Source organism: Trichoplusia ni, chromosome 21 (assembly GCF_003590095.1).
Source record: "Trichoplusia ni isolate ovarian cell line Hi5 chromosome 21, tn1, whole genome shotgun sequence".
Lineage (NCBI taxonomy): Eukaryota > Metazoa > Arthropoda > Insecta > Lepidoptera > Noctuidae > Trichoplusia > Trichoplusia ni.
Window position 1 is genome coordinate 1,717,618 of NC_039498.1, and position 26,995 is coordinate 1,744,612.

General features: G+C 34.3%; 1 protein-coding gene across 1 annotated transcript in view; it reads right to left on the reverse strand.

Annotated features, from left to right (window-relative positions):
• The window catches only part of LOC113504304, a 124,875-nt gene that overhangs the window by 24,217 nt on the left and 73,663 nt on the right, over positions 1-26,995 (reverse strand). The window contains exon 2 of the mRNA XM_026886561.1: positions 14,423-14,564. Coding sequence (XP_026742362.1) covers positions 14,423-14,564 — 142 coding nt within the window. The remainder of the gene's footprint in view (positions 1-14,422; positions 14,565-26,995) is intronic.

A 26,995-nucleotide genomic window follows, 5' to 3' on the forward strand; every position in this document is an offset into this window, starting at 1 on the left:
GGACTAGTGCCGTGTAGATGGGAAGTCTGCTTTGGTTAGCTTGTATCTGATAGATAAGTTTTGTAGTAATTTAATGATTATTTTAATTAGTAATGAGTCAGACCAAATAAATTTTCAATTACTATTGACGGAATAACTGGATCATCCATTTATTTTTGAAACAAATAATAAGATTCTAACTTGTATTTAACGATATTTAAACTTTTGCAAGTTCTTTCCACATCAGTGAGTAGGTACACAAAACTCATAGATATAAAAAAGTTATCATTCATTAAACTAAACTCGCACAACTGCCATAACGTACATGTACATTCATGCCTGGGACGGAAAGCGGTCGTTCAAAATCGATCGCATCCCTCTGAACTTGAAATCGAGAGTAATCGTATCCCAGGAGTGTACTTCCGCCTACTAAAGTAAAATTATTGCAGTTGTTGAAGCGAAACGTCAGATAGCACGTCGTAGAGTAGTGCCTCTTTCCCACGATACTCTAATATTAAGACATGGTGGTAGCCGGAAGAGTCCAGATCTCCTAAAACTACAATTATAATCAGAGTCGAAACACAATTTTGAATACTTATGAATTGAATCAACGTGAAAGGGTCCTATGTCCAGTGAACTATTTATGACACTAGAATTTGACTTATAAATTGATTTTAACTGAATGTTGTTGATATCAAATCACGCTAGTCATTAACTTAAGAACATAATATTTATCCAGTTGGTTATTAAGATGTTAATCGTGTATTTTCCTCAAGGCGGCGCTAGTTTCTTGACTGATTATTCTGAGAATAAATTGTTAAACACACGATGGGAAACAGCGTCTGGTCTAGATCTTTGAGTTTTGTGATTGATTTGATTTGATTAAGCACCAAAGAGGTTTAGCAGAGCTTTAAATTAACTTTGATTGGTATGTGTGTATATTAAGGTGAAGATGTTCCTTTAATTAGCCAATTTCTTGTCATAAATTAATATTGTAAGCAATAGCAAAATCAATAACTAAATCACATAATTTTTTCGTCGACCAAACGCCAACCATCCTTATTGGTGTGTAAGTAAACATAATTCACAATAATTCTCATACAAATAAATTCGCAACGTTAAAGTTTATTGACTCGTCATTTTCTTATCTTTCTCATGTATGTATAAGAAATGTGGGAAATGGTTCACATGTACCGATACACGATAGTGACTTTAACTTGACATTCGTCAAGGTTATTATAAATATTCCACTTGTGTATGGAATATTTCGCATACTCCTGTAAGAGTGGAATATTTTGTGGTAGATCGTTAAATTTGTCTGTGCTTATCGCCCACATCATACTATTTATTTTGATCTATGTTCAGGACTAGGTTTCTCTCGTTCCGTCTCCGTGCCTTATTTTTGGTGATTTGTCTTTCCTTTGGGTTGCATAATTTACGAAATTATGCAACCAAAGGAATTATCAAATGGTTGTTCTACCAACATGTGATGAGAGGCCTTCACAAGACTGGTTATATAAAGAGCCCTTAAATACTTACATAAATATGTGTAAACAAGAAAAATATCACACACTTTCTAATTCGATATAAACATAGTTACATCAGCGTGGGCAGACACACCTACTCGCTACTTACACGAAATGCGGTGTTTTCGGTAACTAAGTAGATAAATCAAGGTTTTTTCTAATACCTACTTGTGTATGTCTAATATTATAAGCTCTAACAAGGTTGTGTTGTGACTGTTGTTAGTATAGAAGCTTAATATAAATACTAGCTTTTCACCCGCGGCTTCGCCCGCGTCGAGGTCGGTTATATCGCGTTTCCAAGAGAACTCTTCAAAAGTCCGGGATAAAAACTATCCTGTTCTTTCTTAAGGGCAACTCTATCTCTGTACCAAATTTCATTAAAATCAGTTCAGTGGTTTAGACGTGAAAGCGTAACAGACAGACAGACAGACAGACAGAGTTACTTTCGCATTTATAATATTAGTAGGGAAGTAGGGATAGGGATTGTTACTATCAGCCTGTAACTATTGTACTGAAAGACCAATTTTTTCGGGGAATGAACATCCTCCACGTACACCATGTAACTATTTATTTGTATTCAATCCTGTGTTTATGTGGTATGCAATAAAGAATATTCTATCAATCTCCAGTAAATCAATGTAGTTAGTTTTTAACTAGAGATTGACCATTACTGATGTGAAATCTTAGTTTTGAACCAATATTTCTCGGAGTTAAAACTAACCACAAGGATTTTTTATAGGTATTTTTTTAGGTTTGATCGTAACAACAAGTGGGATACAAGACAAAGTTTCACATGAGAAACTTTGTGGTATTTTATGAAAATCCGTCAAATTCCCTGTCAACATCATCTATAACTGAAATTGGTATGACTCATCCTAAGTTAGTACACTTAACAATACCCGACGCTGTTAGGAACGTACAGAGTTCAATAGTCTGAATTTTACGGTGCATTAAACACACTAGAGCGTTTGCAATTCCATTAGCTTTGTACATAAAGATACACACAACATCGCACATCTTAAGATTTATCCGACGGATAAAGTTGAAAGGAAGAAAAGTTGAGGCAACTTGTATATGTATGTGTATACAGCGTTGTATGTTTTAGAAGTATATATATATATATATATATATATTATGTGCAAACAGTTTTGTGGGGTTTATACAAAGCAAATAACGATAATGTAAACAGTTTAATAAATAAAATAAATAAATAAATAATAAAAGAGATTCTTGATAAGGCCGGTTTAACCAGTTTAATTAAATTGAAGACTGAGATATAAATTATATCAAGCAATTCTTAGTTGAACTGAGTACTCTGGATTTCGTTGGAAAAGCGTTCATTAGTATTAATTACAGAGGATTTAGCTGTGGGATGATAAGGACTGTGAATAATGACAAAATGGAATCAAAATCAGACCTGCATAACGTTTTTTTTTTATTCTGTAATGGACACGACGGCCTACCAATTGGGCTCATCTATGTACCAATTAGAGTTTTTATTCCTAATAAATTTTCGTATTTATAAACTGATTATAAATTCTGGAAGTGCGCTTACAACTTCTACGCCACAACGTGTTTTTTTTTTAATAAAAGTCGTCCTGAAATCATCTATCCTTATTAAATAATAATACTTGAGGATTGGGCCGTTCAAGAACCAATTAACTAAACTATTCTTAACAGAATTCAACAAAGAGATTGCACGGGAGTTACAAAAACCAGGTACAATTAAGAGGAATCCCGACAGCAACGGAAATTCAATTTAGAACAAAGACTAGCAAGTTAATAAAATAAAAGCACCTAAACACAATATCCCAGGAATATACTGTGTGTATTTATTTTACAGTACTTAGAATGTCCTTCGGTTTCGGCGATAATTTAATTAAAAATTGTTTACCCGAGCGTATCTAGGCCAGGTCAGGAAGTAACAAAAAATAAACCTTTAAACGGATTGATTTTGGATAACATAGCAGTTGTATTTAGTTATTTTAAAAGCTATAAAGGGTGACTCCGCCCGATAGGACTTCAATTATTTCTGTATTTCACCGAAATGTATAATTGAAATGAAACAAATCCATCCTTTTTCAAATTTGGCGAGAGTAGCGATCAGCAAATATTAAAACTGTGAAAATGGTTCTGTTAAACTTTTATGGCTGCCGATTTTGACATATTACGTATATCAAGATATACTAAAACCGACTTAATAGTTAACTATATAAAAGATAAATAACCACAAATAGTACTATAGTGGTACATGTACTGACCAACCCTAGTGATAGCATCAAGGTCTGGCGCACCCCTGCCAGTCAAAACTTCCTGATTGGCCGATATTTGACTGTCGCACGACAGCTCGTATCGAGGTAATAGACTGTCATGCTGTACAAATGGATGAGTCAGAATAGTTAATGTGTTGTTTGAGGATTGAGTAGGTTACTGTCAATCTTGAAGCTAATTTTTAAATGAATTAGCTTCGTGGTCCTGTCAATGACGTATATTAAGGATGATAGCGGTCGTACAAAAATCAAAGTTACTGCCGAAATATAGTATCGAGAGGACACACATTTAACAACGCCTTATATTCAAGCTTTAGCTATAAGAATTTGCTTTGAAATGTAACAGGGTAGTGTCTAATTTGACTATTTCGTATAGTTATTGCATTTTGAGTTCGTATTATCTTAAATTAACTAAATAAATACCATTAAAAACTACTTTAAACGCTCATAACACAGTTTTGAACTAAAAACTTCAAAGCACAATAAAAACTATACAGTAGGTTAATGTTTAAAACTACAGTCGTTCAAAAACTTCAGTAGTTACAACTACGGCAATGTTTGTGTTTAAACTTTAACTCGTAAACATTAATGATATTCGTATACGAGGTTAAGCAAGTCTCCGATACACGTTGGGATCAATCTCTAAGCTATTGCCGCTAAACAAATTCATTTTAATATCTTTCACTCTCAGACATCGCCAGCTAATCAAAACTAGACAGAGGCTGTATTATGATAACCTGATTGAAAACTGATTGACATACTTATTTACATTTTAAAGTTTTAAATAAGAAGTATAATACCACCCATAATGTAAGATAAATTAATAAATACGGGCGCATACTTAGAATATAAAGTCGTCAAATACCTGATACAGTGGTTACGTGTCATCCCTGACCAGCGGCACAGGCCTCTTCCCATATAGGGAAGGTTTGAGCATTGATCACCACGCGAGCTCACTGCGGGCGATTTCAAAAACCCATTTCCTTACCGTCTTTTGTTAGTGCTAGGTGTTTTTAAGTCCTTAGGTTGTGGTTAGTTTTCGAGGTACCATTGAATGTTCAAAGCACCTTGGGCTTACAAAAACATCTTAAAGCAGTACTCATGCAGAGATAGAGGCAGAGGCGAGAAAGCACCAACTTACAAAACTGCAAAATTTTACCTCTTCTTAAAGAGTGTACGACGTGCCCCTTGGAGTGAACATAAGATATAATCTTTCGCCTATAATACTGAAGACTCGGTCAAAACAAACAATAGATAAAATCAACAATGTTCAAAGAGAATCAATCAGTAATTCACTGCTTGATACGATCTTCATTGTTTTATAGTTGTTCTGTATTGTTTGCGGGCAGAATGTATGAATGAGAAGAAGTTGAAGAGCTGTGATTTGGCGCAAACAGTTTTGAGAGTAAACGATAATAAAAATCACTTTTCCAGATATGTTTCGCGGGTAAAAAGAGAAGGAACGTGATCTGTGATCATATAAAAACAATTTAACATTAACTAAAGCTCGATTTAGATTTTAATAGAAAACCATTACTTTAAGCTTAAAGTCATCACAACACGGATTGGTGTATTTCTCTGAAACAAAGATGATTTACAAACAAATTCAGTGATTACGAATATAGTGCCATAGCCATAGTGTAAACCAAGACCATAAATCAAAATACTAACACAATTCCAGCAGAAAAAAGCAAAAGCAAAACAACTTGTCAAGCTTCCGGACTTCCACAGTACCCCGTACAGATTGCCTGTTTATGAGCCCGAATACGCACATATTTACGAACGGACAGACGACAAAAAACGTTTGATACAAACATATGTATGTGTATAAAAAGCTTTTAACTGGAGCATTCGCGTAGAACAGTTGCCGACCTGTCCGTTGCCGGCGTCTGTATAAAAACGTTGCCGGTATTTAGGCAGTATTTTGGGGCGACTAAAATCCTTTTAAGTGTTTTTCGTGTTTCTTTTTCAGGACTGTAGTTGATTTGTTTAAAAATCCTCATTATTATCTTTTATGTGCTCGGAAAAAATACTCTTACGTTATAATTTTTTCAAACTTTTTGATTCGCAGACTTCGTGACGCTTACGTACAGAAATAGATTTTCCTATTATTTATCCTTACAGAAAGGTATTTCAACAGCTCATAAAAACACAAATCGTTACATACAATGTACAAGGAAACTGTTAAGTATGGCAACGCAATAGCACAGCACTGTGTTTATATCGACGCAGCCGTTTCCGAGTAACGAGCCCTAGAACGGACAGAGGGCCTTCCACCATGGATTAAAGAAAGTTATTGCGATTGTGGAAGTGAGACACCGCTATTTGCCGTGTAGTGCCTTGTCTCGCTTCTTAAACTGCAATAATATAACTCGGAGTGACGACAGCGGGGTAACAGATGGTGCGGCATATGCGTTCAATTGCGCCGCAAACGTCCGGTACTAATAAAGGTTTCTTTAATCATGTTTTTGTGCAATTTAATAGCAGTTTGGATGTAGTGAAAGTGGTACGCAAGGCTGAACTGCCTGTCAGTCACGAACTTACAAAAAAAGGGACATGTTTCTCTTGACTGGTTTCCAAAATCAGATTTTCGATTCTTCGTTTTGGAAACTTACCACTTAATCGAAACAGACTTTAACAATTTAAAACTGATTCGAATACCTACAAAATCCGTTCAGGTGCTAAACTATCGCAACTGAACTACACACATTTTTTTTCGTTAAACAGCTATCCTATTGTACGTGTGCACGTTGGTAAACACGGTACATGAGTGCATACTCATACCAAAATGCCTGACATTCATAGCGAAATATCCCATCGAAATGAAACGAATCGAACGTTATTACGTTCAACTCGACCCTGTGCTATTCCCCATAGCATTTTACGGCTCAATTCACACTATTGCACAAATATCGATACAGATCGGTATGTGAGCATGAATTCGTGTACATATTTTGAATAAGCGCGCACAAATTGCATGTTGTACAGGTAGTATCTAGTCTGGCTGTATTGATTTTAACGTAAGCTTATGTATCGACGCTTGTGTTTTGTATTTACCATACGTAAATTGGTTATATTTATTTCTGTACCTCAAAACATGTTCAGAATTCCGTAGAAATACGGATTTTTCCTTGTTCTCTTGAATCGTAACCATTCTAATTATTAATATATGGTTGATTGACATTCCATACATTAGCTATAACCGTGTAAGGAATCAAATGTTATAAATAGACTAATTAGCAACCTGTGTGAGTAATGAGAGTAAGTTTACTAGAGGTCATCCGAGCAAGGAGGGTGGTTTTGAGGTCACCAACCCTGGCAAACCCAAGGCTGTGGTTACGGAACCTTACCTCTTAAAGGACACTTGATATTTAGTGGGTTTACCTTATAGATCAAATGCTACATAAATATAAATAAGTTAAACAATGATTACTTTATATGGAGACGTATTTGAGATCTTTAAATTAGTATTTGTCTTTTCATAATCTTTGTTTTATTAGTGTGATTTTAAATCTCTGCAAGTAAAGCTTATACAGAGTCAGAGGTCAAAGTCTCGCATTAAATTCACATGAAACTAAATTATGCAAGCAATTTAGGGCAATGTCTTTTAAGCCTTTTGAAGTCTAGACATCTAGGGAGCGCATGCAGAGCATTTTCGAGTAAGAATATTTAAATACGTTTTGTTTTACACTATTTTGTTAACTATTTACTATGCAAGCCCAGAATGTGTGAAAATTAAACATGCACAAAAAAGTTTTCAGTTTTATTTATTTAAGTATGAAATAATGAATTCTGAAGATTAATATACAATAGAATTAATACGCAGGGTAACAACGGACCATTTTTTGACATCGGCTGAAAGAGGGATAATAACTAAGTAGTCTCTGCCAATACGAAAACCACATTGCGATTTTCTTATATCAAAATACTAAAATGCTTTATTCGTCAGGAAACAATGTGTTACTTTTTTAACGGTACAATTTACAAACAAAGAGAACTCGCTGTTGGTCGGTGGTACTACAAAAACTCGACACAAAAGGTCAGAATCCTTTCTAATAAGCCTCACCGATCAATGTCTCACCTCCAACATATATCTAGCACATTATTATAGTCATTAAGTGGGAATTTAGACTTTATTAAACTGGACATGTGTGTTGTTGAATGCTGTACATTTTTGTTCGATTATAATTAAAATGATCATTTTAAAACGACTGCCATGAAATTTTAAGATGAAGGACTAATGAATTATTAGGTTCCTAGAAGCAAAACGTCAGAGCATGAGACACCTTAACTTTTGCACTTAGTAGCTCGCTAACGTGTTTCTAGTCCCACTGTTCGATTATAAGGTATCAAACGACAATTATATGAAACAACTAACTTCGTTTTGCCAAATAAATTTGTACTAAGGAACAAAAAAGAAAAAATAGGGCTTTGAAAAATAGTTTATTTTTTTCCGTTTCACAGACTTACTTCGGCAGGTCTAAGAATAGAACATAATAATATAAAATTCCATAACAATCGGTCGAGCCGGTCGACACGAGAATGTTATTTTTTAAATAAATAACCCCATATTGGTTTCAATTATCCCGGTCCTGCAAGGAAAGAAGCGATTTGCAAATCATGAGACAATTACATGACAAAAACTATTATGAAAAATCTACAATGAAACTCGGTTCGTGGCGTGGCTAAACATAATTCACGACATTAACTTTTACGACGCGAGCACAAATATTGTGTAAAGTTTGATAATGATAGTCTGTTTACATATGTTCAGGGTTACCACGAGTTTGTCAAATGTAAAACGGAATATGACTTGTGTGCCTCAACTGTTTATACATACATTTTGCTTAACTTTTGATTACTAACACTAGAGTTGTATACACTGGGAAAGGTCTGATTTTTTAAAAGTCTCTATTAGTGGTTGTCCTAAGCGTTATTGGAGCGCTAAGTTTTATTGGACGATACACTGATTTGGTCTAGACCCGATATGGGCTTTACCCAACAATATTTTTTTTTAAATAATATCTACCTGTACAAAAACATGTTTTATTTCTTTTTTTTTAATTTAAATAAATAAATCCGAATATATTTATTTATTAACTACAAAAGAAAAGTTTCTACATTGCACGGGTTTAGTTAACGTAATTTATGCATGTATGTGCCCTATTCTAAACCAAGAGGAAGTTTAATTCATCATACATTTAGAAGTTTAAAATTATTTATAGCTCATTGATTGGTGTGGGATAATCCTTGACCCAGTTTAAACTGGATATTGCATACTAATACTGAGAAACGTTATTGTTTACACAACGCACTGCACAATCCAGGAAACAGCTGAGAGTGTTGGCAACCCTACGGAATGTGTTGCCATCGCAAATACGTTACTACATGTAGGTTATTTATCATGTTTTCAGTTATACGATAGTGCAAACAGTGTTGTAACTAGTATGGAACTAGCTTTTGCACGCGGCATCGCTCGCGTGAATATCGGTTATCGCGGCAATAAGTAGTCAATAACCCCTCTAGGTGTTTCAACTATCACTTCACGGCATAATCTTGTGCCTAAATGAATTTTTGGCTTTGTAAAAAAAAATATAATTTTAGGAAGGGCTGGAATGTAATTATATGCATAGAATATAAATAGTAACTTAAAAATAAGATGAGTCATTATCTAAAAGTTTATTTTAGTTTTTTAATCTATATTCTTATTCGATACTTGGGCAAAGTCCTCTCGCCTTTTACCTTCCCTTTTCAGAGCAGCATCTACTAGCTTATAATTCTTTATCCACGAAACTAAGTTCATTAAACAGCCGCATGCAAGACATAGCCGATGCATAGTAAAATGTTGCTCTTACCTCTTGATGTCCTAATAATTGTCAAATAATCATCTTAGATCGTTACTTATCGCTAAGTATCGTACTCTCATACAGTATGTCTAAAAAAACTACTAAAGTTTTCATCTAAGTACCGTCTCAAAGTGACAAAAAAGCATAACAACTTGTTCCAGGCCTTTCTCGAGGCACTAATAAAATATTATCGCAGTTATTTCCCGTGAGATTTCAACGAAATATTGAGGTGGTATTCAATAAAATATTATTTGTACACCAGTGTGTGTAAACCAAAAGGTATACTGGATTGGATTTCTTAAAAACAGTCACGGTTTGTTGACACTAATTTCAGAAAATAGATGTGTGAGTTGGTCAAGGAAGCTGTACAAGCCAGAATCTATTTTCTTTTTGGGATTTTTATTTCTGAGTGTGTGGGTTTCACAAACATTCAAGTCACTATCACACAGAGACACCCATATGTAGAAATGAATTCCCAGTTCCTACAACTCACGACACGACACGAATATTGGATTTGTCGTAGTGACCCTTACACAAAAACAACTCTGTTGAGATAGCAGATATTTTAGAATATCACTTAAAAGCATTATACTTGTAGAAGCTAGTTAATATCACAGACACATTTAACTTTAAAAACTTTCGTATTTATAATAATATTATAGATATATTTGCTATGAGTAACTGTAGACTGAATGTCAGTAGCTATACGCAAGCAAATATTAGCCAATTTGCGTAGATGATTAAGCAGCTCAAAGAGTTCAAAGAAACTAGTAGCTTGATGTTAATAGTAACATGTGTATGAGTGTATAAGAATGACTAAGTTGTATTCTAAACTTGTTGAAGTTGGGTGAATAACCCGTATTTGTGTAAGTAAAGAGAGATCTCGTCTAACGTAAATCAAAGCTGACATCAACGAGATTTTAGATTAAAGGTATAACGACGTCAAAGGACATTGACCTGTATAAATTCAGTAGAAAGTTTAAACAGGATTACATTTTACAGTGGGATGAATAACTGTGAATAGGTTGGTTATATTCGCTACGTACTTGTTTAATTAATCCATTCTCTCTGTAGCCCATTCTTTGTTTTTCCTAGAGAGTGTCATTACTGAAAAAAAGACCCGATCATGGCGTAGTTGGACATAGGACTTATATTTATATATCTGATTTGGATGACAGACTTACTACCGAAAGTAGAAGTAGAACACCATCAGCCGTTGCTTTCATTTTTGTTCTCAACAACAACATCTACGTTCTCCAACAAGATTGGCACATCAAAGGGCAAGACAACGTAGACCTAATTAAGTGACAGCAGTTGCTATAGCGACAATCGGCTAAGATAAATACATAAAAGAGATCTACCTACATAAGTTTTTTTAAGTGATCCTCTCTTCCAGATTTAACTTAATCTTTATTCCATCTCGACTGGCCTGTTGGTCCATTGGTTAGTGACCCAGACTGCTATACCGGTCGTGGGTTCGATTCTTTCTCAGGATAAATGTTTGGGTGATGAGCACGATCATTTTTTCTGTGTCTGGGTGTGATATATGTATTTAGAAATATATAAGTATGTATATCAGTTATCCAGTACTCAAAATACAAGCTTTACTTAGTTGGAGACTAGATGGCTTTGTGAATAAAAAGATCTAAGACAAATCTTGGTTAAACCCTATTCAAACAAAATCCACATACATAAAATATGACGGGAGAGCAACTCTAGAATAGCAGTCAAAATATTTTCTTTTTCAAAGCTCGCTTGCGAAGTCCCGAGTATAAAAGCGTAACGTATATAAACAGCTCAGCTCTGCGTTCCGAGAAGCACACGAGACCAAAACTTTTGATCTGTAGTCAACAGCACTTCAGTTGTTGTTCCACAATATAAGCTCCTTACGAGAACACTTTATTAAATACGAGGACTCTCTACATTCTAATATCTTAACATTCTGTTTTGCATGGAAATTGTTAATATTTTTTGTTGTTTTAGTGAAGAAAATTATGTGTTATTGTATTAGTTTTTTCAGAAAGGCAAACCTTCAGCAAAATTGGCACAATTATCATTATCAAATAACGTATTGCGTATAAAATTAATTTTATCCGGCCAATAGGTCTTTTCTCTACCCTACATACACGTAACACCATTGCGAATATAATAATATCATCATTTCAATAAAACGACATCCAATCCATCTTTTCGACCTAAATAGAATCCCACTGTTAAATAAAGCCCATCCTATCTCTTACCATTTGCAATTTCTGGTCACGAGCCGTACAGATCAACACACAAATCAAGTAGCATAATATAAATAAAAAGGGTTACACACATCCTTATTAATTCAGAATCCGTCCAGAGGGCAAAGGCCCCTTTTCCTCCTTTATTCGTCCAAACAACACAAGTATATCTCAAAATCTATTGTCATTCGAAATTAGCCCTTGTAGACAAAGTTTTATCAAAACAAATTACTCAGCGAAATCTCTACTTAGTGAGTCGTCGAAGCAACTTATAAAAATGTTGAAAGCTTTTAAGTTCAGACAGTTTCGACACTATCGATCTTCGTTTTTTTGATGGAAAAGAAAATAACATTTTAACGTGTTTTACCGCCGTCACCGAGTTATGAGATGCTCTTATAATAATATGCCATGGTGTGTCACTTATTACTAATTGCAGTTTAATATGTGAATACGTTTTAAGGTCTCGTATATTCCCAAGTACCTACCGATAACCAGTTCGTCCGACGTGCTGCGGATTCAATATCCGCATGAGAGACAACCATTCATGTGATACATAAATGCTTGTGCCTAATTCTGAAGGATCATGAAGAAAAAATGATTCTTTTTCAGAAAGGATTTTAATTCCTTTTAGAAAACTACAAACAGTTTCATGAAAAAGAGAACAAAATGTTTGTTGTTCTGTTTTGTGTTAAAGCGAGCAGTATACTCGTACATACGTGTCTCGGGAAGAAAACATCACCTGTGTACTTTGAGTAATGGATTAGCACATAGCGAGGGAAACCAATAACGTTCCACGTGGCTACCGGATCGTGTCGCAAAACGTATGAGACGAAACGTATAGCGTCGACTGCCGACACTTGCAAAGTTACTATTTATGAGCGCACGAAGATATTTGCACTTCAGAAAAATATTAAATGCCTGTTCATATTCAATTTTCAATTATCGACACTGAATATGAGACTATCAAAATGTTTGTTTTTTTTTCGCAATTGATCGATTTCTTTATAACTCAAACGTCCATCAAGTTTCTGATACTTTCGAGAATAAATTAGCGAAAAATTATATAGAACATTTAAAGGCTCAATGCCCAAATTATTTATTAAATATCGGAATCGGACGTAAACATGGTCTTTATCAAGTGGTGAAGCAGCGGTTACGCGAGCCTAACTAGACGAGCGAATTACGAATCCGCGGTCATAAAGTTATTTAATGCCCAAACTTCAACTTGCCTTATACTGAGACGATTTTAAGAAGAATATACATGTGTGCCGCAGGAAATGAATTACAAGTAGAATTATAATGACATTGATATATTCTGGTATCACCCAGTACCTGACTGGAATGTTTAGGGACAAACTTGGTATGTTACTGAGAAATTTTGGTGCATAGTAGCTTGGTCGCTTGGACGGTCACTCGACCACGTTCGAGCGCAGACAGGGGAATCGATCAACTTTAATTCAGGCCTTTGTTGCGGTTCGAAGCGAAATATGTTATGTACAGTGAAAGCTTTTAGCGAGCTTGTATGGTATGCCTAGCACAAAGAGGTATGAATACTGTATAGTCTTAAGAGAGAATTGGATATAAAATCGATAACAAGAGAGCCTTAGTACATATTATTATTGTCACTTCTAGCTTTTAGTACTCCTTAGATTAACTATCAAAGTTCTTTAGCGTATACAAAATTATATTTGTTCGTATATGTCGCTGTTTTAGCTTTAGTTATTTGTATTGTTTGCTATTTAGATTGTTTATAGCTAGTATTTTAAACACAATACAGGTTGAAACACAACCGTTTTTTACGAATTAAATAAGCAGCGACTGAAATTCATGCCGGAAGTACGGCTTGGAGGTATAAGATTACTTAACACTGAGTGCAAGGAGTGAAGATGTCAGACTTTTAGCGACTGGGAAAATTTCCAGTCTACTTTTTCTCTAAGCAGCTAATGGCTCTGGATAGGAGCTGAGCGAAATCAACAGAGAGTTAATTATTATTATTTCCATACATTTATTGCATTACATTTTATGAGTACGATTAAAAGCTGCACCACTTTGCAATGTAAACAACATTATTAAAAACACGCTCACTCAGAGTTAATTTAACTCCACGAGTTGTCGACCTCTATAAGGAAAGGAAATACTAATCCTAAAAAAGCTTCAAGAAAAACTCGTCTTAATCGGAGCGACATCGTAAAACGAGTGCATTACACGCCAAAAATATAAAAGCATTAAGCTGGTAAATTAAAAGACTCTGCAAGACCCGCCAAGAGCACGCTCAAGAGATCTTGCGTCTCCGGAAAACGTAAAGATGGTACTTGGGTTTTAGTCGGTAGCGGTTAATGGTATGCTCATGTTCACACATCCCTTCATTGGATATCAAAACGCACTAAACCTAGGCAGCAACAAAAAACGATTTCGCGGAAGCGAGATAGCTCTACACGGCATAGAGCGGCATCCCTCTCACAAAACTCTTAAGCCTTCAGGTCGCGAGCAGCTATATATAACTATATCTTGATAACCCATAAGATATCCGCGTAAACAAAAATAAATTCAAATTCGTTACAGTTAGGACTTACGTTGCATATGTATATGCTGCTTGGGCATTTTGTAATCTGGCGGGTAGCATCGCTCGTAGAACTCTAGGTCGCTGACCTGGCATACCTCTGGCGTTGGTATTATCAGACCGGTGCCTGATATTGCCCTCTGGAGATGGTGTTCCTGTGAACAAAAATACATGTGTGTTAAAAATCAATTCAATATACATATATATTTTAGAGCACAGTTATGAATCATACCAAAGAGTTGTCGATTCAGCACAAAAATCGACCATTAAGGCGTTTCAAATATCACATTTTACCAGCTAATATGTCAATACGTATAATCCCTAAAACTAAGCTGAAGTAGCTAGAACTCTGCACGAATTTCATTTCAATCTAGGTTACTATTTTCCAAACAAAGTTGACTTTAGTTTTGTAACCTCGTTATATAAACACGATAACAAGAAAACATCCATAGTTTCATACATGAGCCTTTTTCATACTTCGGTATGAAAATGACAACGTTTTAATCCACGTTTCAATATTTCGTACACGTGTTATTATTTCTAAAGCCTGTGTAAAGTCCCGATTTGTTTAAAACATCACGATATTCACGCTGACAGGATTTGCCTGTTTGATAGCAGTGACGCAATAATCTTTAGAGTACATTTCCGTGCATTGCTCCTGTTCTGACAGGCAATCAATGCGACAAATTTGGTGATGATAATAGTAAATACGTTAAGCGGATGTTTCATCGGCCATTACGGAGATCGCACCGAACACTGTTAAAATAGTTACCTACTTTGGAACAGGCACAAATAAAGAGCCCTTGTTGGGAAGAGACGGATTATGCGTACAACTGCAAACACTTATTTTCAATTTGATTCTTGTCTTGAATACAAACAACTTGCTATATAATATCTTCGATGTTAAAAACGTTCAGTTTTGACGTACAAAAACGACTTCAATAGAAATATATTTTAGTTAAAAAACAAATCGTTTCAAAACTGTACAATTTAAAAAAGTATGCTGAGCCCGATCTTCATTTTCTTTAGTGGCACGAGCGTAAAACCCTACTTCTGCGCTTGCATCGGGAGCATAACACACACAAAGTGACGCATGGGAATGTACTTTGTACCAAGCGTGCACCGAACTTTTTAGTCATACTTTTTAATTTTTATCGATAGAGATCCTGATATAAATCAGAACGTAGTAATTATGTTAATATTCCCAAGCGTACATTAACTGTAACTTTATTTGAAGAAGTAATTTTAAGACGACAATAAAGGGACCTCTATAATAGCTTTTTTAATTCTATTTACTTTGAATTAACTTTTATTATGTTTACGTCATATAAATAAAAGCATTCGTTTGTTTTGTGGTGGAATTACGCGTAATTATTCTCAAAGGTTAGGGGAACAATTTTCACAATGGACGAATTTACATAATTATCTTAATTAGCGGTTTCATGACCTGTGGTGTAAGTTTCTGACATTGTTGGTTATCTTTCAAATTAATTAAAACAAATTGTTTTTAATAAATAACAATATGTATGAACATAATCAGTACGACTTTTTTTTTAATTTATATACCTACGACATATTTATGAAAATGCATTTAGCGCCGTATATTCTTTGCTCATATGGCACGACTGTCCTAAGTTGATTTCAGTTAAATAGTTTCATTCCGTTATTCACATATTCTTTTACTTAAATAGTTAATTTTTTATCAATAACTACTTTAATTATGGCTTATAAAAAACAAAATCAAACAAATTTACATAAGCAGCTCTATAGTTCTTAGCTGTAAATATTAAATAGCACTGACTGGAACCTAGACAAAACAAAGTATGGAAAAAAAATAGCCTGAGCATCGATAAACATCATTAAAACATAGACACACACAACCAAATGTTGGGCCAAAATTGGCGCCCGACTGTTTCCCACGACGACGCCAATTTGGATGATAATAAGTCAAAAACTTATTGGACTGGTTCATTGCCAGTAAACTTTATAGCTCCATGAACAACTTGTATCATTAGTTATGATCCGTTTTAATACTCTCCATTGAGTAATAGCTTTACAAGTAAATAATTAGGAAATAAAAATATAAAAGTCGTGAAAATTGTAAAATGGTTGAGTACCTAATTAATAATGAGTAGGCAATCAAACTTGGCGTATTTAAAAAAAAATATCACGGCGTTAAAAAAACACAGGCATTCTAAACCCATGGTTTTACATATTAGTAATACGATTTAATTAAGAATTTGAAGCTTTTCTTTAGCACAAACAGAATACGAAATAATTGCATAAAAATCAGAAGTTATTTATAGAGTCTCGGTCATTCCAAGCCTCGATAGAACCTATACGAACCTCAATTATGTTTTAAAAAGGTCGTATCTATTTTAGGACGTATGAATAATACTCTTACTGTACGTTTTATTTTTTATTACAAAGAATTCGGGAAACTTCACGTGGAAAAGGCGTAGGCAGTGACAGGATTGAGGCTTTACTTCACTTGTTCAAGCGTTTTAAAACATTTTCTCTTTTCTATATACATATATCGACAGACGATGTGTAAGTTGATGTTTCCTGTTTCACGGAATACATTACAGATTTTTTAAATGTTTTCCTGTTCGACATTGCATGGCACAACTTAAACTCAGTGAGGTAAATAGTTATATTAATTTAATGGATCGTAGCGAAGTCTACACTAATATTAAATTATTCTAGCCGAAATGGTCCTGCCAACCAGCTAATATTGATCATAGAACCTTTTGTTTAATTGATATTTATAAATAAATATTCTATTCCATTCCATCTGAATCCGGTAAAAATCGAAGGTGAACCCTAAATAGCTTAGGAAAACGCTAGACAGAGGATGAAAACATCACAAAGCATGCGGTGAGAAAGGAAATTAACCCCAATGGGAATGGATTCAAGGTTATTTAACGACTATTGGACGAACTCAAGTTCTAATTATATAACCAATCCAAGTAGGATTTACTGAGGAAATGGATTCAACCTCACGTCCTCTCACCACTGTTCCAATAACAGAAGGCCTCAACGCCACTTTCGCGTAACAGTGGAAGCGAGTAGTAGCTATAGGCTGTGTATTGCGCCGTCTAGCTTCTACAACTATAAGATGGTTACTTTAAAATTTCATGGTAGGTGCTATAGCTACAAAACGATTTCCAGATATTACGTCACAGAATGCACACAGTGTTACACAATAAGAACATTAATATGAGTGAGTCACCGTTGCGCATTGCCACAGTGAGTCGAGTGAAATGGTCAAAGAATACAAATCAGCGTGGGGACGGAAAAGCGACAGTCGGAATATCTTTTCATATACAATTAGCGTGGAACTGGATGTAATTTGTAATAACTTTTACTTTGTAGTATCGTATTAGTCTTAGTTAATTCGAATCCCAGAGGCACTTAAGACTGATTAAGAAAGTAGATACTTATTTCATCGTTAGTTCTGAAGTATCGTTTAGAAAGAAATCAGTATTATTAAATACTTAGGAATTATTTTAACACTTTTGTCCAGGGTTCAAAGGATTAAGGCACTAACTTAACAGTTAAAATAAACAAAACGACAAGCGAACGAAACAACAATATTTGAGAGAATACGCAGCTTTATATTTTTTTTAATATATAAAGCTGAAGAGTTTGTTTGTTTCGTTTGTTTGAACGCGCTAATCTCAGGAACTACTGACATCAACTACTACATTCATCGAGGAAGGTTTTAAGCTATATACCATCAGGCTGCGACTAATAGGAGCGAAGATACAATGGAAGATGTGGGAAAAACAGGGAAAATTATTCATCTTCGAGGGTTTCCGTTCAAATATTCCTAACTCTTATATCTTCTAACCACGCGGATGAAGTCACGGGCAACAGCCAGTTAATTAATAAAATCCTAATAATATTTAGTACAAACAGTCATTACATTTATAGAAAAAGCCAAACACAAAAGAACAACAAATAGTGATCGCAATTGCAATGATCCGATTACAGAGCTTACATGAATGGAATCAGAAACAAACAAACAAAGAAAACGGATCAACAACTCTTTGGGACTCAGACACTAATTAATAAAGAAAGGGATATAGTTTTCCTACTTCTTATGAAAAGTGGACTTATCGCCTCGAAAAGTGGAGTTGTGAAAGCGAAACAGCGCACTAAACGTGTAGAGCGGCATCTTTCTCCCACAACCTTGACAGTTTTAGTTTCGGACATAGTAGGTCGTAGTCGGTAGGAAGTCTCTTGGGTAAGCCATTGTCGAGATCTACAAGGACTTAAATGTGATGATAGAGAGGGAAGCGTACGAGAACAATGGACAAAGGAATCTCATCAAAATTAAATTGTTATGAAAGTTCGTTACGGTGAAAGAATTTAATTTAGCATTCATCTACGTAATTAGTTTTTGGAACCAGGTTTATTGCTACCCGTTTCTATAGTATACTAGTTGATCCGTGTTCACTTCGCTGGGAGGTATTATTTGGATTAATATAGGAAGACATTGCTTTTTATCAGTAAAAGATTTTCCAAAATCTATAATATAAAATGTCAACTATGTGAGGACTTACCCTCCTAGATACGAAGCATTTGTACAGCCGTTATAAACATGAAACATCATCATTTTATAAATTTCACTTTTCTGCACAAATAAATAAAATATTAACATCTTAGAAAGTCGTCAATACATACGACTTTTACCAACCACCTGTAATTTTTCCGCCTACACTATCTACTTATGACCCGAAGTGCAGTTATAAATATGAGAACAATTATCAAGCATTATAAGTATCATAATGAATGTATTTGGCGAGCTTTTGGACTAGTCAAACTGAATATGAAACTATCAAAACAAAGAGAAGAATTAGTGAATACGCAAATTGCTTTGATCAATTTTCTTCCAACCAAAAACAAGCAAACCATTATATTTTGCAGTCAGGAAAAGTCACAAATGACCTACATATGTGTGGCTCTCCAACTAAGTAAAATGTTACAGCCTTTTTAGTCAAACATCTAGTCGATTTGGAATCGTTCCCATAAGTCGGCAGCATCTAAGATCCGCAACGTTGCGTCACTGTCAGACAAGCGACAAGGCTGCGGTAAATTTTACTGATAAAGCATCGTAAACTTTGGGCTGAGTCGATTACCGATAAGATTGATGTTTTAGAAGAAATACTTGTTTTCTTATCAAAGTTAAGAGGTGGTGTATAACGAAGTAAAAGTGTTAAGATAAGCTTGATATGACCGCTGTGGAAAATTAGTATGTTCATGGTAAAAGTGGCTTTTAATGAGTATGTTTTTAGAAAGCGACGCGCAATTTAATGTGTATTTATAGCATCCAGGATTTAAAATAATTGTTTCTTTAATAATTACAACTAGTTTTAAGAGTACATTCCTACATTTGTCTCACTCTTCATAGCATTGCATTAATTGCAAGTATACAATTACTGTTTTTCATGCGACGAATTTAAGTTGCATTTCGCATTGAGAATTCTTAACACTTCAAGTTAATACACCGGCTACTTTTGGATAACATATAAGATACCATACGAACTTGGAAACAAAGGTAATCGTACCACACAAAATTATATCAATATAAGTTGATAAAGGAAAAAATAAATTGTTTCAGTTGTTGCTCGTGTAGTTTTCCGCATAATTTGCTCCTAAAAGTTATTAATGTTGCCGTTTATCAACATTATTAGCACGAGCTTTCATGACCAGGTTTTCCTTATATTTCTCCGCTTTACGCTTTGCAGTGTTATTAAGAAAATAAAATGTTGTGAAACTTTAACACATTCAATCTTATCTAACAAAAACAGTGTTTTTCTAAAAGAAACTTAACAAAAACCATAATATTGCAATGTCTCTGTCAAAATGACAAATTGTTTATTGTAACAAACATTTTACATATATTCAACGAGATTAAAAATCTGGATTTCAAAGTAATTTATGTCAGACATCGCCAAAATAAAATTTTCAGTCTGTCTGCATAAAACAGTTATCGTAAACCAAGCCTCCAATATTTCGAAAATAAACCTAGACACAAAGTGGTTCAGTCTATATTTTAATCAAGTCTAACTGAAATAACTGACCGAAACTCCTGAGAGTCACGCGATGCACTACGGGCAAAGTTAATCGAAGGTGACCTGGCGGTTAGTCCGCGGACTAAGAGGCGGTATTATACCAATAAAAGTAAACTGACTCAAAATGTAGGTATCAGGATGAAAATCACCAATATTGTGAAAGATAACTGAAAATAATTCTATGAAATTACGTTTCCTGGATTTATTTCTGTATTTTTACCCTTGATGTAGTACTACAGAAAATTGTATCTATGAAAACTACAATCAAATCTTCTATCTCTTTCCAAGATTTGTCGTCAAAGAATTAATCTTCAAAATAAATTTAAAACGATCTTCACCGATTAGCAATTCAAATAAAACGATAGGTAATCTATTTATCGCCACTATTAATTTATCATTGCAAAAAAAATGAACTGTAGAGTATAAAATAAACATCAATTTATAATCTATCGATAAATGGTTTCTAACCGGACTATGTAAGCAATTTTAATAAATTAATCACCAGTAACAAGTACAGTGATACGCTAGTATGTAGTGAATTTTTCAAGAAAAATGAACTTAATTGCGTACATTTTAATGTTTCGTTTAGTATTGGACCGTTGCCGTTGTCAGTTAGACTGTATATCTCGAATTCGGTGTACCGCTTTATCAATGAAAATTAATGTTGTCCATAAACTATAGAGGGAAGGCAATCCCCTAAAACTTGAGTTGAGGCGAGCAGATAAATTTGTAGCCGGACTTTATTTACCCTTGTGATACCGTTTGATGAATCATTCAGATTTCACTCGTTTATTTATTGTTTTTCATTTATTACGATGGCCTGCGTATAAACCCAACATTTCGATGTATGGACCTATTACTGATAATTTTTTTTTTTTATCTAACACTGTAATGAAAACGGTCAGGGTCTATTTACTTACTGCGCCCGACATGGATTGATTTTAACTAGGAAAAATTTAGAGAAAGTAAATGTTACTTAAACATGGAGTATAGAATCTACAAACGGAACAATACTAAGTGACGAATACTGTGGTTTTTTTTTAATAGGGATTTTCGTCCCATTAAAATAATTTAGAGGCATGAGTTAATTATGTTAACGACAAACTTCTTCTTGATATAAATAGTTACTGATTTAACGTAATACAAACATATAAAATCACGTCACAAAGATAAGATACTATGTTAAAACAATACTTTTTAAAACGAACATCATAGTACGCTTCACTGATCTTTAAGTCTTGACCGCACCGTCAAAAACAATGACGTTGTTATTATTAGCGATATAATTCACAGATGTAGGTAGACATTTACTATCAAAACAGTGCGTAGTAGATAAGAAAATGAATGGAACACTCAGACGTATTGTATCATCCTACGTAAAGGCTCGTTTAGACGTTGCGAGAAATATCGTACGAGTTGCTGCGGAGCCGCGTATCTTTGGCGGCAGCCATGAGCCAAGGCCGCGGTAAGCTATCGTAAAGTACTATATTGCGGGCGTGGAAGAAAGAAGAATCTCTACGCCGTGTAGTGCGCTGTCACGCTTCCACAAACATAAAGCTTTAAGACGTGGTGATAGACCCCCAATGCCTAGACAATTTCACAATCTCTTATATCTTCTTTTTTACCTTATATATATTACCTATATAAAAATGAATTGTTGTTCGTTAGTCTCGCTAAAATTCGAGAATGGCTAAACCGATTTGGCTTATTTTAGTCTTGAAATATTCGTATCAGTCCAGGGAAGGATTAAACGTTGAGAAAATATGGAAAAATGCGGCAAAGAAAAAAATACTACGTGGGTGAAACCGCGGGAAACAGCTAGCATATATATGTAAATGAATTGCTGTTCGTTAGTCTCGCTAAAACTTGAGAACGACTGAACCGATTTGGCTTATTTTAGTCTTGAAATATTCGTGAAAGTCCATGGAAGGTTTAAGCGGTTAAAAAAATAATATAATAGGAAAACTTGCAAAAGAAATGCATATAAAATGCAATGCATCGGCTGTTAGGCGGTTCGTATTTCGCCGAGAAAGCTAGTATTAAAAAAATAGAATAGAAGACAAGTGACGTGAATTTGGCTTCTCCGTTCATGGATTTCTCAGCGTACATGAGGTTGGCCTCGCTATGGCTTATTGCAGGATATTATCTTGCATCGTCTATATCAGCTTTTAGTCAATCGAGTTAATAGTAACTGGGTCAATTACTATAGGCTTACCTATCCGTTACTTAGTTAAATCTATAGGATTTATGTCGAGATAAACGATGTTTAATGGTTTAAGTTAGAAGTTGGTGACTCAGTTAGGAGGTATCCCACAAAATACTATAGCAATTTATGGTAATAAATAGCTATAGTATTTTGTTTTACATAGCTATTAGAGTCATGCCGTCTCTATAATGTTTAAGGTAGCGACAGCGGCAGGTCTAAATAATTTCAGCGTTCAGCGATGTATGAACGTACAGTTATATTTTACATACATACAAATACTAATGAATAATAAAAATTTTCAAAGAAGATAGCAGAATGTTTTATCTTAATGTAATTGAATAACCTCTGTACCCGGAGCACAGATACGAGTTTAGTTTTCACAACAATCTCTCACTTGTTTCTATGGCGACGAGAGTAAAATAATATAAATTAGTATATTTAACGGACGCCGAGTTTACTGCAGTATATTCTCTCTTTTAAAAATAGCACGATATAATAATTCCCGAATTAATTATTGCACATCATAAACAACAATAATTGAATGAGACCTATATTTTATTGTGGTCGTGTGTAAATCAATTTCATTTAAAATTTCAATCAATCATTCAGAATATTAAATAAGTTTGGTATTTATTCATTTTGGTAATAAATTCTGAAACTGAACGCATACTCCGATGAAGCTGCACTCAAGCTAATTGTAACATTTGGTGTTAATATATGTTCCAAGTTCAAGCTTCCTCGACGAAGACAGCGTAAACATTATAAATAATAACATAGCGAGCCGTCTCGAAACGTCTCGAGAGTCCGTCCGATGCGCGATGTGTCGGTAATTGAAACAGCCAGACTGTACGGTCCAAGGGATACAGTCGCCAACTATAACGAGATGAGATGTGTTTCGTTCGAGATAACCGACAGTGGTTCTACGTGTATAGCAAAATCTTAACAATTTGACTGCGCGTTGACCAGAGTTGCGCAGAGAAGAGGAGTTCTTAATAAACAATACTTTTTCTAGACAATTTTTAAAGGTTACCTTGCTAATGCATTTGTTTTTACGAAACACGCATAAGAGTAAAAAGCAGTATCAATATTACTTGAAAATTCGCAATAGCACAGTTTGTGGGTGTAATTATAAAATTTTCTCGACTCCATCTTCGTCAGTTGCTTTTGTGTGGTTTCAATTTCTACGAGATCTGTAATACTGGCACGGATCGAAATAGGTCTCAGTTTGTTGAAGATAAAAGACTATAAAAGATGAAATCATTAAGGAAATAGGCAGTTTAGAAACATGGTTAATTGAGAAAGACGAGATATTCGAAATTGTCTTTTTTATACCTTGAGTCAGCTATGATTTTTAATTGCCTAATAATTTGAATGGGGTCAAACAAAAAAAGTCATCATGAATATTTTTATGAGTAATAACTAAATGTATGGAAAGCTCTATGCCATCATACAAGAAACAATATTATTGAACATTATTATTATTAACCAAAAGTTGACCAATTTTTTCAGGAGCGTATTTTCAAGAGTCACGTCAGTGGCCTACGGGCACTAATCTCTGACACCTTGTTGTACATACATAAAAAATAGTATATATATATATACGTAAAAATGGAAAGTTTATTTAAAATAATGTCGCCTTTCTTTCCTTCTTATTTTTCTACTTATTTTCTCCACAAACTACGTCGGGGTTGATTTTCACTTGTACCTGATTCTTGTAATGCAGTACGTATAAGAAAAACCATATCATAATCGTATTATATATACAGATATATATATATAAGAAAAACCATATCATAATCGTATTATATATACAGATATATATATATATGGTTTTTCTTATACGTACTGCATTACAAGAATCAGGTACAAGTGAAAATCAACCCCGACGTAGTTTGTGGAGAAAATAAGTAGAAAAATAAGAAGGAAAGAAAGGCGACATTATTTTAAATAAACTTTCCATTTTACAGAACTTAAAAAGTATTACGTATATTAGTATCACTTTTAAATTAGCTGAAAAGGAGACTTTTCTAAGTAAATCTCTTTCCTTCGAATAAAGAAAATACTGTGAACAGGAAATTATATTTAAGCAGAAATATTAAAATTGAAATTGCCTGGCAAATGAAATTGGAATAAAAAATCTAAAGCACGAAGCCATATTACTTGACTGGCTTTTACCACAGAGATGTAATCATGTCGTGGTAAAATTATCTTCATATATTTTGCTAATCTAATTGAATTGATTTTAAAGGGCTTTAATATTAGATTTAATTTTCGAAAATTCGGACACGAGAGGCATGCAGTTGGCATTTACAGAGAGTTACATTTCATAATGTTTTAGTAGTGATAAATTCCACATTTTAGCTAAGACTTTCTGATAGTTGATGAATAATTATTGCGGTACTATTTTGTCTAAACAGTATTATTGTTTTTTTTTCTTAAACAATGAAGCACGTTTGCACGTTTTGCATCGTCATTTTGTACAAGAATCAATATACCTCTATTGTGTTTTTACTTAAAAGATGTAAAGGACTCACGCATACTTATCAAATTAACCCGTCTAGTTTTGGGACCCACCCAGTGTCTAACGAAAATAAAGGCAAAAGAGTAACTAAAAACTAATACCAATTCTATTCATATCGTCAATTTACAACTATCAACATCAAAACTTGAACTTGTTACGCTAAATAGCTACATAAAAACTATGATACAAGTGCTCGACGTCCATCAAATAGAAAGTGCATTCGCTCGGTCCTTCGAAATGTCATCGACCTACGTCACCGGAGTGTAAACCACAGAATAAGGATGCCGAGGCGGAGCTTTACGCTTCGCTACGCCTCTCCTGTACGTATTCAGTTACGTCTATCTATCTAGTTTTTCTTGAGGGAATGTTGTGTTAAATGGAGATAGGTTTTAAATTGAGTTCAGTTATGTGTTTAAGTGCAGACAGCTACCTATTAAGCCGTCATGTATATTTCAACGTTTTTTACATAGCGTTATTGAACAAAATATTACAAGTAGATATAGCAAACTAACTTTGCAGAGCAATTGAAGATGTCTTGGTTTTGCATCTGGTTATATCCATAACATATTTTTTATGTTTATGGATTAAACGGCTACGGCATAATTTTCGTCAAGTGTAGTGTTCTTTAACCTTTTGTGTGTCTTTACTTAATTAAGATACTGAAATTTGACAAGATATAATACGATTCATTTGTGCCTGAGAGTACTAAACATCTTCTACGAAGACTATTATTTAACACCTACACAAAAACAGTCTGATTAACTATTGATATGAGCGCAAACTGTTGATATATGTTTATTCTTCTATAAGTGTCGAAACTAGCAAATTTGAGATGTCCAGTTATTTACCTATAAGAAGTAAAGATGCGTTTCTAATTGTTAAAGCTTAGCTTATATCGTTCAGTTTACTGTACATACGGGTATATAGAATAAAGAGCACTCCAGACCACCGCAAAAGCCGGCTTTCAACATATTTAGGAAAAGCTTACAAGTTTGAGAACATGAAATCTCTTTTCATGAGTTTATAATTTATATTCTATAGGAGAATGAAGATTCTTCAACGGTATAAACTTAACTGAATAAATTCGGGATCGGACATCCTTAAGGCTCAGAATAATGTTTCAGTCTTATAAATTTAATATTTTTATAACCTTTTAGGCAAGCCTTTAAAAAACGAGTACTAGGGATTAAATACTTATTAATTTACAAGTACTAAAATATTCCACAGGTTTACTTAATAAATTACCACAAACCTGACATATAAATTCATTATAAGCTCAGCTCAACGAAGATTTCTTAGTTAAGCCTCTACCTCAAAGTTTAAAACAAGCTAGACATCTGTCAAGTTTAATGATCACAGCGCTTTGTTTGGTAGTATATAGTGTGTTCTGATTATCCGATCACAGTTGTCATCGTTTCATTTGATAACAGATAAGTGGCAATATTTAACATTATCGAAAGATCTGTCAAGAGAATTGTGACATATTTTGTGTGGAAATGATTAAGATTGATTGGTCTTTAAGAAACCCTATTTAAGTACAAGCTTGAATATTAGAATAAAAAGAATCTTTTCAGTAACGTGCAACGAGCAAATGTATTAGTGGGGTCTGTGGAGCGAAATACAAAAAAAAAGAATATCACACACTTTTTATATAGCAAACGGGATAAGAGAAAATTGTGTTGTTTCTCGGATGAAATAACAGTGTGGCGATATTGCGGAAGTTATATGTTGTGGACTTTGTAATCAAAAGGCTCTGGTTCAGACTAAGGTTCGTTTAGC